Here is a 15,209-nt window from a genome sequence, read left to right on the forward strand (position 1 = left end):
ATACATGTATATATGCATATATATATATATTATATATGTATGTATGTTATTATATGCATGTATGTGTATAAGTATGTATTTATAAATATCATATATGTATATATGTATATATATATATATATATGTATGTATCTATGTATCTGTATGTATTATATATATATATGTGTGTGTGTGTGTGTGTGTGTATGTGTGTGTGTGTGTGTTTGTTTAATACGTATATGTATATGTAAACGTATATATAAATATATATATATGTGTGTGTGTGTTTATCTTCTATAAAAATTGCACATAAAGTGCGCACCAAAAGTCTCACAACTTTTTGCATTGCGCTGTTCCATTCTTAGGCGCAACGACGTCTGGAAAAGGAGAACAAACGCAAGCAGAAAATGGCCATGAAAATCACGGAAACGGCGGGTATGATTCCTTGTTTTATTCGTGATGCTATTCGTGATGCTATTAATTGTGGTATGTGTACACTGTCACGAATTGTATCTCGTCTAAATTATGCAACACGTGATGTTGTTGTGCAACACCTTAATCGCTGTGTACCTTGCCTCCTGTGTTGAATCTTGGCACTGATAATCGCCTGCTACACTTGCCTCGTTTGTAGAGTATGCAATACGTGCAATCAAATTTGTTCTGGAATCACAGGCTTTCGGGGTTTTTGCGAAACGCCTGAATTGAGTGGTACTCAGTTCACGGGCACGTGTGTGGCAACTTTTGATGCAAGTTTATGAATTGAATGTCACAAAGCCGTGTGTGGCATCTTTTGATGTAAGTTTATGAATTGAATGTCACAAAGCCGTGTGTTCCACTCTGAAAGTCTGTTTCCCTGCAAATATGTAGAGGAGAAGCGGGCTCGTCGCCTCGCAAAGAAAGAAATGAAAGAGCAAGGTCGGAGACGCAATATGGGATGGGATGACGAGCACGCGGGCTATACCAATACTGACAATCCATTTGGCGATTCTCGACTATTGGAAAAATTTACATGGGGAAAGAAGGTAGGTTTTAGAGTGACTGAATTAGCTTTCACAGCTCCACTTCGCGTTGAGTGATGTTCTAAATTTCACATAGTGGTGGTTTTGCAGCACTTGTGTATCTTGATGCGTTTATGCTCAAAATTATAGAGTTAACATGCATGTGTTTTTGAAGGCGCTCGTAACTTACTTTTGATAGGTTGGGGGGAAGCACCAATTGGTCCAATTCAAATTTACCTTGCCAAATCGAACTCAAATTCTTTACAGTTGAAGATAGGTTGCTAATCTCTTACTAACGCATGGTATCTGTATATTGACCGACTGACAGATGGAGAAGGACTCTCAAATGAAGGGTCTAACAGCCGAAGAGATCATGGCATCGGACGCAAGGCGTTTAGAGGAGAACAAGCATGAGCTTGCAAAGGTCAAAGAAAGGCGTATACAGAGAGAGAAAGATATCGAGGATCGCGAGAAACTAAGAGAACTGGAGGCCAGAGAAGCTATGTCCAGTGAGCTAGACCACTATGCGGAAAAGGTTTTCAATCGCTTTTGGTCTATGTAACGTTGATGAAGAGTATACACAATTTGTATAGTGTACCTTCTGCTGTGGCATCACCGCACAATTTAGCGATTTGTCGGTGCATATGTTTGATAGCCTGCACAAATTGTTACCGTTCTGCCTTTAATTATTTAGCGGTGCCCGCTGGAGTACACTTGACTTTTTGCTGTTCGTATCACCATCGTTATATATATAGTTTGCTAATGTACACGCGCCGGGACACACTTTCAGGAAGAGGAGTTCTATGTGGAGCAGGCCAAGATGCGGAGTATGATCAGGATAGAAAGCGGCAGACCCAAGCCGATAGATTTGCTGGTAAAGTATATAACTGTGGATATCGATAGTGATGAGGCGACCATTGCTGAACCATATTTAGTGTTCCAGGTAAGATTCTGTGCGCGTAGTGATTTGGGAGTATTTTGCGGCTCTTAAAATAAGTCTGCCTTGCCCAAGAAATCTTTTCCAATATACCGAATTTGGAACCTAGTAGTTTTGACTGTCTAATCGAGGATTATACGTTAGCCTGTTTCCCATATATGCGACAAACCCTATAACCACCGTTTCCATCATAAAAGGACATAGATCCTAGTATATAATAGAAAATACGTTTCGTCTTCGATTTTTATGTTGGCTCTTGGCGAGTTTACCGAGCCACATCTTCAATATGCAGGATTTTATCTTTCTATTATAAATACTGTCGTCGTTGATTTCTGCGTGCATCGTCTTTGTTCTCAAATATCCAAATTTCGTGGGTATTCTATAATCTTCGATGCTCGCATAATCTTGGCGTGCCTGTATCCTGAGCGGTGTACTTAAAGGACTGTTATGTACCTCTAGGGTTTGAGCTTGAAAGACTTGGACGATTTGGATGCCGACATAGAAGTGTATCTTGGCATCGGCAATGATATCGATTTCTGGAGGGATATGTTGGTTCTGTGCAAGTATGAGATGGACACTCTGGCACAAAAGCAAAGTATGGCTGAATATTGTGACTTGAAAATCCGGCACACCTTCGACATGATTACGCAACCCGCATTGTTCCTTTGAGAGATGTTCGACATGTGTCTTTACCTTATATTGATTGTGAATACTCACTTATAATATTTTATTCGATTCCGATGGCGTTTTAATACTATACAAATTGTGAAAACGGAAGTAATTTGAACGTCTCACTGGGTAATCGGTATTTTGCGTATTATTGGCGGAGGGAATCAATTCAGACCTTTGTATTACTATACAAACTGTAAAAATGGAAGTAGTTTCGATGATTCACGTGAGGTAAACGATATTTTGTTTGTTATTTGCAGAGGGAAGCAATATCAACGATTCTGTGCGCCAGGAAATCATGAAAGTGATGTCGGGTAAGAGTCTACGAGAACTTAAACAACTGGAAACGCAAATCGCACAGAAACTCTCTCAGGGTGGAGTGGTGGATGTTGCGTTTTGGGAATCGTTAAGAGAGCATCTTGACGTTTACAAGGCCAAGGTATGTATACTAATGCAGCGGCATCTCGCTATCGCTTACTTGCGTACTACTCCTTTACCTTGCATTTGAGCCCACGGTCAATGCTGGGAATACATTTACAATCACACAACTTGCTCGAGTGCTGGTACCGTCTTCTAACGTATATTTTGCTCTCCCAATGCGCCGAACATCGTACTGTATAGACCCATTCGTGATTGTGAGAGTCCGTTCCGAAACTTCGGCATGCGTTAACTTTCTGTGAATGACCTATTTCTACATCCAGGCACGTCTGGCGGAGATGCATGCCACAGTACTAGCGAAGAAGCTAGATCGTCTGCAAAGCATGGGACAGGATGGCGCTGAATTGATAGCCAGCAACGCGCCAGAGGAAGCGCCACCAGCCGAAAATGACGAGTGCGTACTGTGTTTGATTATTGTGCAGCAATCTAAAACTTGTCTTATATACGAACCATCATGAGCAAACTACATATGATCTCGTTTTAACCCTCGAAAGCACATAGCGTCCTAACGTAGATGTTCATCCTATGCTTATGAAGAACCATTTGCCGCATATACTTGTACTTTACTCTACGTCCCAAGACCGCTGATTGATCATTAGCGGCACGTTCTAGCCAAATTCCAGCTCAATTGTTTGTACTCTGTCTCCTTAGGGACCTATTGGGTGACGAAGAAGCAGAAGATGAGGAAGAACCAGGAGTGGTATATGGACCCGAAGTCGAAGGTATATACAGTTTACCTGTGACCGATGATGAGCAAGACGCGATTGATCCTGAAACGGAAGAGGAAGCGTGGGAGAAGGTATGAGAGAATTACATGTGCATTCGACTATGTTGGCATCAATAGTCCGCGTCGAATTGGGCTGCCTTATAATCCACTCACGACTTAGTGCTATTCCCTATCCACACAATGTTTGATGCATGACTATATGTCTCCTTGATACGATCCTGTCACCAGCTGCCGTGTTATATATTTTTTAAGGAACTATCTTAGTAGTATGCGGTCGGATGATTGGTGATACGTTTATACTGAATGTGTTGTTCAATCGGTATCTCACGCAGGAGAGACACAAACAAATGGCAATTCGCCTTGGTATTCGACTTGAGGAAGAGGCCGTTGCTGGTGAGGTTCCTTCAGGTGGTAAGTGCCATATCGCATTTGTATAAAGAATTTGTACTAGTTTCGTAGCAAATGTATAGTTTGCCCGAAGAATACGCTTCTGGTTATCTCTTAAAATTCTGCTCAGTGATTATCTTTTACATGTAGTTAGTGTTTTAAGTTGTGAGACGTACACTCAATTATCTTGAACTGGTGATCTTGTTAAGCTATGTGCAACCGGTTCGTTTAAACCCCTACATTCGTGCAGACCCGCTCTTTTTACCTCCTTTTTTTGTATAAGCTAACCAGGGCAAGCGATCATCGATTTACAACCGAACTGTGTAGTCTTTCTGTAGCCACTGTTGTTTTTCTCCACCCTAAATCATTTATATTTAATTTTTGCTTCTAGACGCTCAAAAAGCACCAGAAACTGATGAATTCATGAAGACGAGCACGCACGTGGAAGAGGGCGATCTCATTTTCAACGCTGAGATGCCGATCAGTGGCGAAACATACGACTGGAGCGACAAGTATAGGCCACGCAAGCCGAGGTTTTTCTCCCGTGTACATACTGGTTTCGAATGGAACAAGTACAATCAAACGCACTACGACTCTAGAGAGAATCCACCCCCTAAGATTGTCCAGGGCTACAAGTTCAACGTATGGAATTGCAAATGGTCATATCGATGACTCGTGTAGTCTCGTGTGGTAACTTTTGATATCGCTTTTTACATTCCATCTTCATAGTAAGTGGCCTTCCTCTCCAATCTCCCACCACGCCCCCGCTCTCCACCACGCACGCACACGCACAGACATTTTACACTCTGCGACGAGTTCCTTTCATATTTATACTGCCCACCTCAAACTCTACTCTCAGGTGTTCTATCCGGATCTACTGGATCGATCCAAGGCTCCAACATACAAGTTGATACCTATCCCAGACGAGCCAGATTTTTGTATCATCCGCTTCTCGGCCGGGCCGCCATACGAGGTATGTTGTTCGAAAGCAATTTTGGATTGCAATGGCCTGTATAGTTTTTCATCCGCTGAACTGTTTCTGTTGGTGTTTATTATATGATGGGCTTCGCTGATTTATTGCCCTGGCCTTTTTTGATTATTTGCGGGGCATCGGAAGGAATTCCAAGTCGCGACTGCTGCTTAGTGATGAAAACGTGTTGCAACGAGAACTTCGCGTCTTTCGTTCTAAATCTTCTTGTATTTGGCTTGCAGGATATAGCCTTCAAGGTCGTCAAAAGAGAGTGGGAGTATTCGCATAAGCGAGGTTTTAAATGTCAATTTGACCGCGGCATCTTTCAAGTTTGGTTCCACTTCAGGCGCAACCGTTACAGAAAATAGAAACCTACAATTCGTCGTTCTGTGCGCTGATTTATTTATTTATTTTAAATCTTGCGTCACGTTACATTGACTTGGAAGCGATGAGTAGAACCTCCGACTTATAAATTTGGTTCATTTGGAATGACCTCGCATCTTCAAACAGCCTCAATAAAGAACCAACAAATTCAAGCCAATTGTCTGCACAGCGTGGCGTGTACTGTTCGTTTATTATGTGAGGCAAGTATTTTAGTATTGTCACTCGCATTATGTAGCTTAGCATGGCAAGTTATTATAATGTAGATCATTTATTAAAAAAAGCTAATATCGCGTTCCTTGAGGCTGGACAGTGGACTCTGGAGGCTGACCTTGTAAGCGATACTCTTCAAGATACAAAAAAAAAATCCGACAAATCAAGAGTTTAAAACGCCGAATATGAGATAAAACATAATCATAAAATTAAATAATTCTCCAAAAATCCATAGCCTTCTTCACAGATGTGCACACGTCAATTTTCAGCCACATCACATAAAACAACGCCATGTACATGGCAGCTACGCAATCATGAGTGGCAAAGTAACTTTTCCAGTGTTCTCCTTGACATTAGAGGAGGTCGATGAGCTGACTGTGGAAACGACGGTCCGAGAGAGTGACTCGTCGCGTGTCGAGACAGATAACTCTATAGCACAGCAGGACAGAGATCTGTTCATGCCTACGGCTGGTAATACTGTGGGATTGAGTTGTGCCCTGTGTGGGATTGTCGAGTTCGAAGATGTGGAGCAACAACGAGAGCATTTTAAGCTAGACTGGCACCGTGTGAATGTAAAGCGTCGGTTGAAGGGTCTAGAATACGTCACGGAGGAGAAGTTCGAGGCCACATTGGACGACCTCTCCAGTATATCTGGATCGGGTTCTGATACAGATGACGATGTCGTGGAGATTGACGGCGGTGGGAATTCTGCATGCGTGGGAACTAACAACACACTCGCCCGACCTGCGAAAAAATCAGGTGTTGTACTGGCCAATGAAGGCAAATGGGTTATAACACGATTCTACACGCCTAGAGAGACATCGTATAGCGTCTATACACCCCTGTTGACAATCAAGACAAAGGGTGAGGCTACTCAGAAGGAGTTGCTGGACGGCTTAAGAGCACTTGCCAAACAGCCAGGACGATCACTCGCACACGCACCGTCTGATACACCTGACACAGTACTTTACAAGCCCACCAACCAGACATGGGCTGTGCTACTGTGCTCGGGGGGCCATTTTGCAGCGGGTGTATTCGATGCTCTCCACTTACGTGTGCACAAGTCATTCCATCGCTATGTTGTGCGTAAAAAGCAAGGTGGAATGCAGTCTGTGCGTGATGGTACATCGGGAACGTCTGCGCCAAAGTCAGCGGGAGCGAACCTGCGGCGACAGCAAGAGGCAATGTTGCAGGAAGATGTGTGCACTCTATTAACCGACACATGGAAGGAGTGTATAGCGGAGTGCTCTCTTGTGTTTGTGTGGGCTCCGAATGCGAATGAAAAGTTTATATATGGATCGGGGGGCAAGGTGAGTGCGAAGTGTCTGAAGAAGTCTGATCCACGAGTACGAAGGGTTCCCTTTCGTGTGCGTAGGCCCACGCTGGCGGAGACAAAGCGTGTGCACAAGAGTTTATGCACTGTAGTGCAGACTGTGGTGGAAAAGACTAATAGCATGGACGGTAGTACAGCTGGTACGACGCCCAATGGGAATCATCAGTCACTCACAGCGCAGGACCTTCGTCTGCTGGAAAATGAAACCAAAACAATCTCACTGAGTGCAGCGAGTAATTCACCCGGCAATGGTTCCTCCACAGCCGCCACATCCATGATTGCACACGATAGCATGAGCTTAATGAGTCACACTTCATCGTTTGGCAGTCCTATGGTGTCTGCATCACCGTTTCTGCTGGGTATCGATTTGGATATCCGGAAAGAGCTATCAAAGGAGCACGTACAACTATTCCAGGTGTGTGAGAAGGGCGAAATGAAAGAGTTAGAAATACTCCTTCGGGAAGAGAGTGCGAATCAAAATGAAATCCAAGATTTCGATCTGAATACTGTAGACCTCGACTTCAACACTTGCTTACATTTAGCAAGTAAAGGATCGCACCCAAATATTGTATGGACATTACTGCAGAATGGCGCAGATCCCACTGTACAGAACGCACGAGGGTCTACTGCATACATGCTGGCAAAGGATAAGGCCACCCGCGATATGTTCAGAAGGTTCATGGCTCTGGACGAGACGAGGTGGGACTATAATAAGGCAGGCGTGCCCAGTGCGCTGACTGAAGATATGGAGACTGCACAGGCAGAGAAGGAGCAGATTAAGAAAGCAAAGCAAAGAGAGAAGAAGAAACAGTTGGCGAAGAAGAAGAAGGAGCGCGACAGAGAGAAGGCTCTTTCAAAGGAGGCTGCCGACAAGGCTCAGGAAGAGCAGGACAGAATAGAGGCTGCGAAAGATGCCGAACGGAAAAGGATAGCCAATCTCAGCGACCGCGAGAGGCGTGCGTTGGCGGCGGAGGCAAGGATGAAGAAAGCCCCAGGCCAAAGTGCAGGGGGTATTCCGACGGGCGAGACGTGCTCGAATGACCATTGCAATACTGCGCTGATGCGGGGATCAGAGTATGAGCGTCTGAAGTATAAGTACTGCAGTGTCACGTGTGTTTCAGGTATGTCTGACGTATGTGGAGGTTGTGCACCGGGTATCCTTTTCTTGGTACAATCTTATGAATGTATTCTATAGCAGTCAAAGCTCTTGTACATCTTGTGATCGTACGCTAAGGTGATGTTGAAAGTGAGTCCGACACATGTGAGTGCTCTTTTTGACAATATGCTTATCAAATTGTACATTCGCATGTGATGTTTTGGGATCCTATATCGCCACCGTGTACCTACAACCTATGGGGATATTGTTCGCTCTAGAAGTGTGACTTGTTAATAGCCCGCCCTACCGCATGTGTTCTACATACATAGATTCGGATATTTACGATTATTGTACTATCTATCTGGAAAGCAGTTTGCGAGAAAAAAAAATAGTGTGTTTGTGCGCTGATTCTCATACATGTGTGATTGCGACTGTGCGATCACAAATTAGCCTGAATGTACCGTCCCTGTTTGTACGTAAATTGTGGCATGATCACTTGTCGCAATTGTTGGCTGTTACAACGCACAGGGTATGCGTTCTTGTATCATCATCGCTTAGCAAAAGAACTTTTGTATAAATACTTGTACGCTGATAATTTCTACATTTTCAAAATGCGGCATCTCACACACATTTTCAATCTTACACAGAGCATCGTAAAAAGTTAGAGGCCTAGACAAGCGCATGGGCTGCTCCCGGTGTACTCGAGGGGTGGTTCAAACCTTTGTTGCGATGGCATGGGATGGTGGTATTTTCGAAGCTCAGTCTTGATGCTGGCTAAGAGATGGTTCTATTAGTCTGAAGTCGTATGTAGTATGGTTAAGCTGTGTGTGAAACTTGGCTTGTCTCGCCATCTTGCCAACTCCGCCACACATTATTTTGCTGAGAGTAATCCAATTAAAGAATGTAAAATATTCTCGCGTGCAGGCGAGATGTTTTAATATAGCGATTATTTGAATCAGGCAGAAGTTTCAGTAGTATGGTGATGCCTTGCAAGGGAAGGCATCAAGGGTATTAAATGTTGACCATAACACTCGAGACTGGCGTTAAGGCTTACCAAAGCAGTTTAACGCTCATTTATAGATTGCATCGAATAATCCTCTGGGACTTTACAATTCCTTTCTCGCCTGCTCCATAGTCTTCGTATCGGTTGCAGGCGACTTACTGATTGCTTTAACATTTTTGAAATGACCTGCGGAATTGGACCATGCGTGCGTAATTAACTGTGCAGCTCTCAAAACTTCGAAGTCCGTTGTGTCCCGACTCATGCTTATGCGAAATGTACACCGAGCTAGCTCCTCTGAGATACCCATGGCCAGTAAAATTCGTGACGGCTTGCTGCTGGACGTGTGACACGCCGAACCTACACTCGCACACAACACTTTTGTGTGAACGAGAATGTCACGCGCAGATACAAAGATAGGTGTGTCGGTGTCTGGCTGAGGAGGCTGTCTGAGCGAGAAGTTGGATGTGTTTGGCAATCTCTCCACCGATTTGTTCTTGCCATTGAATATGACGTTGTGCTTACCTACAGACTGCTCCACCAGCAATTCAAATTTATCTCTATATGCACGCATGCGGATACCCACACTCTCGACTGTTTCACCATTTCTTTGACACGGATTGGGCGTGCCTTTGTCAGATCGTCGATTTCCGCATACAATGCGTGCTGCTTCTCCAAGGCCCGCGATCATGGGCGTGTTCTCTGTGCCACTTCTATAACCTCGCTCTTGTCCTCCGCCAAACATCATGTTACTTAATGGGGCACCCGCGTCTTCCAGATCGCGCACGCACAGTGCCCCAACTCTTGGTCCATGGAACTTATGTCCCACAATTGTCAGATAATCCACGTCCATAGCACGTATGTCCACTGGGATTTTGCCTATAGTTTGTGCGGCGTCTGTGTGAATGTATATTTTGCTCCCCCCCAACTCTGCTTTACGTTCTCGGACCCGCTTGCTTATCTCTTGCACTTGTTGTACTACACCCGTTTCGTTATTCGCGTGCATAATTGTGACAAGCACGGTGTTCACTTTGATCGCCTTCGCGAAGTCTTCCGCAAATACGGTACCTAATGCTGACGTTCTGACCCTCGTCAGCTCAATCGCCCCTCTCTCAGCGAGTACTTCACACAGCTGCATCACACTGTCGTGTTCAATATTAGACATGACCACGTGTGGCAGAGTGCCCGTAGGACCGCTCGACCCCTTGGCGAAACTATCTACCGCAGAGTGCACAGCCATGTTATTCGCTTCCGTTCCCCCAGACACAAAGATGACATCACTTTGGTCACAGTTGACCATGCGTGCGATTGCTTCTCTCGCCTCAGATATAGTTTCCTTTGCAGCAACGCCAGACGCGTAGCTCGACGAGGGATTTCCCCAGGCCGTAGTACACGCTTCTGATATCGCGTCAACCACATGGCCATCAACAGGTGTGGTGGCGTTCACGTCCATATATATCGTACTGTCATCTCTAATACAGCCCGCTCGCTTGCCCGAGATCGAGGATATTTCTCTGTCTGCAACGGATGGCGGAATGATCACCCAGGGAATCAGAGATGCAGACACTTGCAGAAGGCTACGGGCTTCCGAGATAGGGCGACCCTTAATAAGACTGATAAGCGCGCAAGTGAAGTTGCATACGATCAGAGTGGTAGCGGCCACGCACACGCACACCAGAAAGGTAATGATGGCTGCGTGCAACTGCCAAATGCATACCATCAAACACACTGCCGTGCACACGGTAATGGCTGGGTACGATTGTAATAATACGAAGATTTTCTCATAATCGGACATGCTGTTTACACTTTACACTCTTGAGTAAATTGTGAATTTTATACCTGTCATCACAAGAATATATAAAAACTTAAAAAATATATAATATATAAATTGAAGAAATATATATAGGTATCTCTTAGTTCTCAAATATTGTAGTACATTCCTTATGTCGCCTCTGAGCACATAGGCCATCCGCGATGGCGGCAAACTGTGCATTGCGCCACAGAGTGAACCCGTATATAGTACTCTTAGTTACCGTGACTCTCATACTCATAGTATGTTCCTTCATATTCAAGGATAGCTTGCTAAAACACCTGGGAGAATTCGCAGAGATCATCCGCGACGCCGGTACACTGTAGGTTGCTTTCTACATTGTATCAGTCTATATTATTCTAGAGTACCTGATGTTGTTTTCAGCTCAATCCCATATGCTTTTTTTATTGTTGAATCTTCTGCTCGTCTAGTACACGACATACATAGTTGCTTTTGGAGGTTGGAGCTCCTATATGGATACTGAAAAGGTGAAGGTTCTATGTTTTTCTGGTTAGGTACCTGCCTAGTTTCTCGAATATAATACTATGAGTAAATGATGTAAGTTTTCATCTAGGTTTGTGGTTTGTATATAGTCAACAAACCTGTACGCTTAAATTGTAGTTTTTGTTGTATCTATGTATTTTTTTACTATTGCGGTCAGCAAATACGCTCCAAGACTATATGAGTGTGAAAGGAGGTATAAGGTATAAATGTATACGAGTTTCGTATGCGGTGGTATATGAAAACGTGGAAGGAATCCCAGTATAAAACAATCGAGTAGAAAGGGGTGCATATACAATGATACTACGACAATAGAGTTCATTTCCATACCCGCCAGTAGATTCGAGTGTTACTGATGCTCAAGAAGTATAGATCTTGTATGTATGTCGGTAAGCGAACGAAGACCTGGCTAATATTTCGCTTAGTAACTGATTTTATACAACAATAATCACAAGCTGTAAAACTTTATTCACCTACTCATGCTTGCTTCACCAAGACCAGTGGCAAACCAAGATGTTTTGATTCATAGTGTCTACCTGATTCATTCCTACAGGGGTATCCTCATCTGTTGGTTTCTTGTCGTTATCACGAGTGTACCACCGATGCCTGGTTACTCCGCCTCAATCATCACGTGTGGTTACCTCTATGGGTAAGCGAGGTGAATGTCTTGGTCGTTCGACGTATAAAAGACGTCTGGCAAAATTAGATGTAGCATAAAGCTATGCCGAATAAAACCGCAAACCTTATAGTACTCTTAACCGATCTTCGATCAGGCTTTGGGTGTAGCGTAGTGTTATGAAAAATATAATCCTAACGTTGCGAATGCATTATTAAACTCGATCTTCAACCAGATATAAAGGCTTCTTTCTAGCGTACTTTGGCGCCCTGGCTGGGGCCACATTTGCTTTTACGGGTGGGAGATGGTTATTCAAGGAGCAGGTCGAGCGTAAACTGATGGATCAGCCGAGGATGTCGGCACTGGCCGCGACGATCGCAGTCGCCGATTTCAAGGTGAACTTTAGTGGTTTTTTGAATTCGTTCATTCTTTGTCCCCTCTCTTCCTTATTATTGACCTTATGGGCTCTAATTTTCTCCATCCGATTCTTCCTCGGCATCAGATGCTCGTCTTGATACGCATTGCTCCCTATCCGTACACTATTCTGAATGTATTATTCTCAGTTACGGACATTCCACTGACTCAGTTCGTGGCTGCCACTGCCATCTCCCTCGTTAAAGGTAGTGTATACACGTTCGACTTTTCCGTGGTCCATAACCCAAAGGAGATTTTATTAATTCGAGTTACTCGAGGTTCAATTGTAGTGCGTATTCTGAGTCTTTGAATCGCCGTCTTACCACTCATCGCTTTCCATATATTTGCTGCAACCAGTCATCATCCATGTATCCGTCGGAGTATCTCTTTCAAGTCTGGATAATGACACAAGGGAAACCAGTAAGGCTGATTGTTTTTTACCCCGGACCTCTGTTCTGTGCTAAAATCGAGTAGCTGTACTCATGAAGTGAAGACTAGGCAAGGCGCTTACTAATTACTAGCTATATTGCTAATCGTTATTTTCAGGTACTGGGGAGTACTTGCTGTTGATATTCGGTGGTATTTTGACCGTCTACTTGACTTTTTATGCGTACAAGGTGTCGCAAGCGGCTGTCGATCGACACACACATCAGGTACAATGGTTGTGTGGATCTCATTACTGTCTAGAATGAACGAATTTTTACGTTAATCTACAAGGTGGACTTTTTTGCTTGTGTATCGCCAGACACATCGTGTTAAGAGTGTATCTCATCGTTCCAATCAACCAATGAAACAGGCGTTACCTCTGAACTCCCTCGAGACAGTGGTGGAAGAAGAAGCGGAGGAAGTCCAATTCATTCCAAGTCGACGGCTTTCAATTTTAAGCTGATCATGTACAAGTGTCGACAGAACGAACTTGTTTTGAAAATTGCAGTGTCCTCCCCGCCATCTGTTCTGCAACCGATGCGTCCTGGGACTATCGGGACGAAATAAGGTTGTTGCTAGTGCTGCCTCAGGAAGGATCTCCCCTAGAATTGTACCTAGATATCATATGAATTGGTCTTTTTTTTTTTTGGAATGGGATGTGGAAACTACCGTTTACAATATCGCTGTGATCGTACATGATTTTTTTATATAAGCTGAGCATCGAGATCCGGAGGGCCACCTTCTCGTGGAGTATATATGTACATTACGATGTGTAATTGTGGTATATATGTACATCACGAACTGTAATTCTGCCTTTGTCGGTTTGAATTTGGAATGAATCTCGTGTGTGATTGCCACATTCACCCCGATGTGTTCATGGTGCAGACTTCCAATAAATGTCAAGAATCAATTCTTATTTCCGTCAGCTGCTATCAATATGATGTCCCCTACAACGACGAAAAGAGACAATCTTCTTTATTTTCAGGCACATTAGCCTCGCATTGCTTTGACCTTTATATTGCATTTTTGTCTCGTCTGCCAGATTTTCATAGTGATCGAACATTGGTCAAAGTTAACGACCGTTGGAAATGGGAGTCGATCTAATGCATATCGACAACAAAACTAACTTCGATAGGGATGTTGACTTAAATTCGAGTTTGCACTCGAGAAGTGTGTATTCGAGAAGCAACCAGGTGGGCACACGACTTCGCTTGCAGTTGCATCATACTCTCAGCCCCCTAAAATATATTGAATAGTATATATCATGTGAAGCCCGACTTGATGAAGTGTCGATTATCAACAGATTTGCCTCACAATGAATTGAGAATGATTGAAATACTATCCCTTCAAGCGACAGTCCAAGCGTGCGCAAGTAGGATGTTGGAAATAAGTCCAGAGCAATCGGAATAGATACTTGTATCATCGGTGTGTAATGACCTAAAAATCCTACTGCGAATGTTTCTATTTCGTTTTTCTATTGTCACCAACAGTATACCATGCTGGCGGGAAGATTCTGGGTTGATACTATCGCGTGTATCCATGTTCTCAAAGTATATGTTAAAATGAGATTTGGATTGGCCCCGAGGAGTTACATAAGAATGTCACTCAGTCGGAGACGACGATGTTCTCATTCCTTGATGGCCGTTTCGACCATATCAATTTTCAACCGTGTCTTCGTCGCATATCTGTCTCAGTGGTAAGATATACTTAATATCTTGTGTTTGTAGTTCTGATTCGTGGTTCTCTTTGCAGATTGTACGATAAAATCGTTTTAAAACATAGTGCATGCATCAGGAGAACCTATCTCGATTAACCTGGATAATCAGCTCGTAAATTAGCAGTTGCGTTTCATTTGCGACTCTTACTGAAGTTTTGCCCGTCCTAATATAAACTGCTCGTGTATCGAAGACTACAGTGATGCTAAGTGCCCTGCCGTTATTTCCTATTACAAGTGACGATAATTAAATTATCCCTTTTTTTAAGTATTCTGTTGTGTTAGTTATCAGCGACATGCATCTCGAATGCCAGTTTCAGGGCCTAGTATATAAAATCACAGGCGCACAAAGCATGTCTGTGTTATATATCTATATCCAAGGATTTATGCAGAGGAGTACCGTCACACTTATAAGTTGTGTTCAACAACGAACATGTATTTGCAATATATATGTGAATTTGTATATATGTATACGACAACATAAGCGTAAAGATATAATAATTAAGTATTATTCTAGATACATATATCTGTAATATATTCTATATACACTTATTACTATTCAATATATATCTACGAAGTATCCTCTCTCTCTATATATAT

General features: G+C 43.4%; 4 protein-coding genes across 5 annotated transcripts; 3 read left to right on the top strand and 1 right to left on the bottom strand.

Moving 5' to 3' along the window:
* Positions 1–340: 340 nt before the first annotated feature.
* Positions 341–5,642, top strand: SARC_00651 (hypothetical protein). Its single transcript, XM_014305642.1, has 12 exons — positions 341–414; positions 847–1,001; positions 1,306–1,512; positions 1,768–1,920; positions 2,374–2,509; positions 2,844–3,022; positions 3,285–3,415; positions 3,673–3,820; positions 4,081–4,159; positions 4,527–4,777; positions 4,995–5,108; positions 5,348–5,642. Exons 1-12 carry the CDS (start codon positions 387–389, stop codon positions 5,471–5,473), a joined length of 1,707 nt encoding a protein of 568 aa, XP_014161117.1. The 5' UTR covers positions 341–386; the 3' UTR covers positions 5,474–5,642.
* Positions 5,643–5,955: 313 nt separating this feature from the next.
* On the top strand, positions 5,956–10,934 carry SARC_00652. 2 transcript variants are annotated; one of them, XM_014305643.1, is made up of 3 exons: positions 5,956–8,153; positions 8,776–9,548; positions 10,245–10,934. In XM_014305643.1, the coding sequence occupies exons 1-2, from the start codon at positions 6,014–6,016 to the stop codon at positions 8,799–8,801; spliced, it is 2,166 nt and encodes a 721-aa protein (XP_014161118.1). In that variant the 5' UTR covers positions 5,956–6,013; the 3' UTR covers positions 8,802–9,548; positions 10,245–10,934. The 2 variants fall into 2 exon arrangements, with proteins under 2 accessions (XP_014161118.1, XP_014161119.1); XM_014305644.1 differs by having other exon boundaries at positions 8,776–10,934.
* SARC_00653 (hypothetical protein) lies at positions 9,235–10,938 on the bottom strand (the record flags this gene model as incomplete). Its single annotated transcript, XM_014305645.1, has 1 exon — positions 9,235–10,938. Exon 1 carries the CDS (start codon positions 10,921–10,923, stop codon positions 9,235–9,237), a length of 1,689 nt encoding a protein of 562 aa, XP_014161120.1. The 5' UTR covers positions 10,924–10,938.
* Positions 10,939–11,049: 111 nt separating this feature from the next.
* SARC_00654 (hypothetical protein) lies at positions 11,050–13,876 on the top strand. Its single transcript, XM_014305646.1, has 7 exons — positions 11,050–11,260; positions 11,993–12,088; positions 12,291–12,450; positions 12,558–12,675; positions 12,827–12,889; positions 13,016–13,122; positions 13,266–13,876. Exons 1-7 carry the CDS (start codon positions 11,103–11,105, stop codon positions 13,356–13,358), a joined length of 795 nt encoding a protein of 264 aa, XP_014161121.1. The 5' UTR covers positions 11,050–11,102; the 3' UTR covers positions 13,359–13,876.
* The last annotated feature ends 1,333 nt before the right edge of the window (positions 13,877–15,209 follow it).

This window comes from Sphaeroforma arctica, assembly GCF_001186125.1.
Source record: "Sphaeroforma arctica JP610 unplaced genomic scaffold supercont1.22, whole genome shotgun sequence".
Classification (NCBI taxonomy): Eukaryota; class Ichthyosporea; order Ichthyophonida; genus Sphaeroforma; species Sphaeroforma arctica.

Excerpts from the sequence above, each read along its gene's own strand:
- SARC_00651 (XM_014305642.1), top strand. The coding sequence starts at position 387 with ATGGCCATGAAAATCACGGAAACGGCGG. Across the intron at positions 415-846 it reads GAAAATCACGGAAACGGCGG|AGGAGAAGCGGGCTCGTCGC; the intron begins GTATGATTCCTT and ends GCAAATATGTAG. Across the intron at positions 4,778-4,994 it reads TCCAGGGCTACAAGTTCAAC|GTGTTCTATCCGGATCTACT; the intron begins GTATGGAATTGC and ends CTCTACTCTCAG.
- SARC_00652 (XM_014305644.1), top strand. The coding sequence starts at position 6,014 with ATGAGTGGCAAAGTAACTTTTCCAGTGTTCTCCTTGACATTAGAGGAG. Across the intron at positions 8,154-8,775 it reads CAGTGTCACGTGTGTTTCAG|AGCATCGTAAAAAGTTAGAG; the intron begins GTATGTCTGACG and ends AATCTTACACAG.
- SARC_00654 (XM_014305646.1), top strand. The coding sequence starts at position 11,103 with ATGGCGGCAAACTGTGCATTGCGCCACAGAGTGAACCCGTATATAGTA. Across the intron at positions 11,261-11,992 it reads ATCCGCGACGCCGGTACACT|GGGTATCCTCATCTGTTGGT; the intron begins GTAGGTTGCTTT and ends TCATTCCTACAG. Across the intron at positions 12,890-13,015 it reads TAATGACACAAGGGAAACCA|GTACTGGGGAGTACTTGCTG; the intron begins GTAAGGCTGATT and ends CGTTATTTTCAG.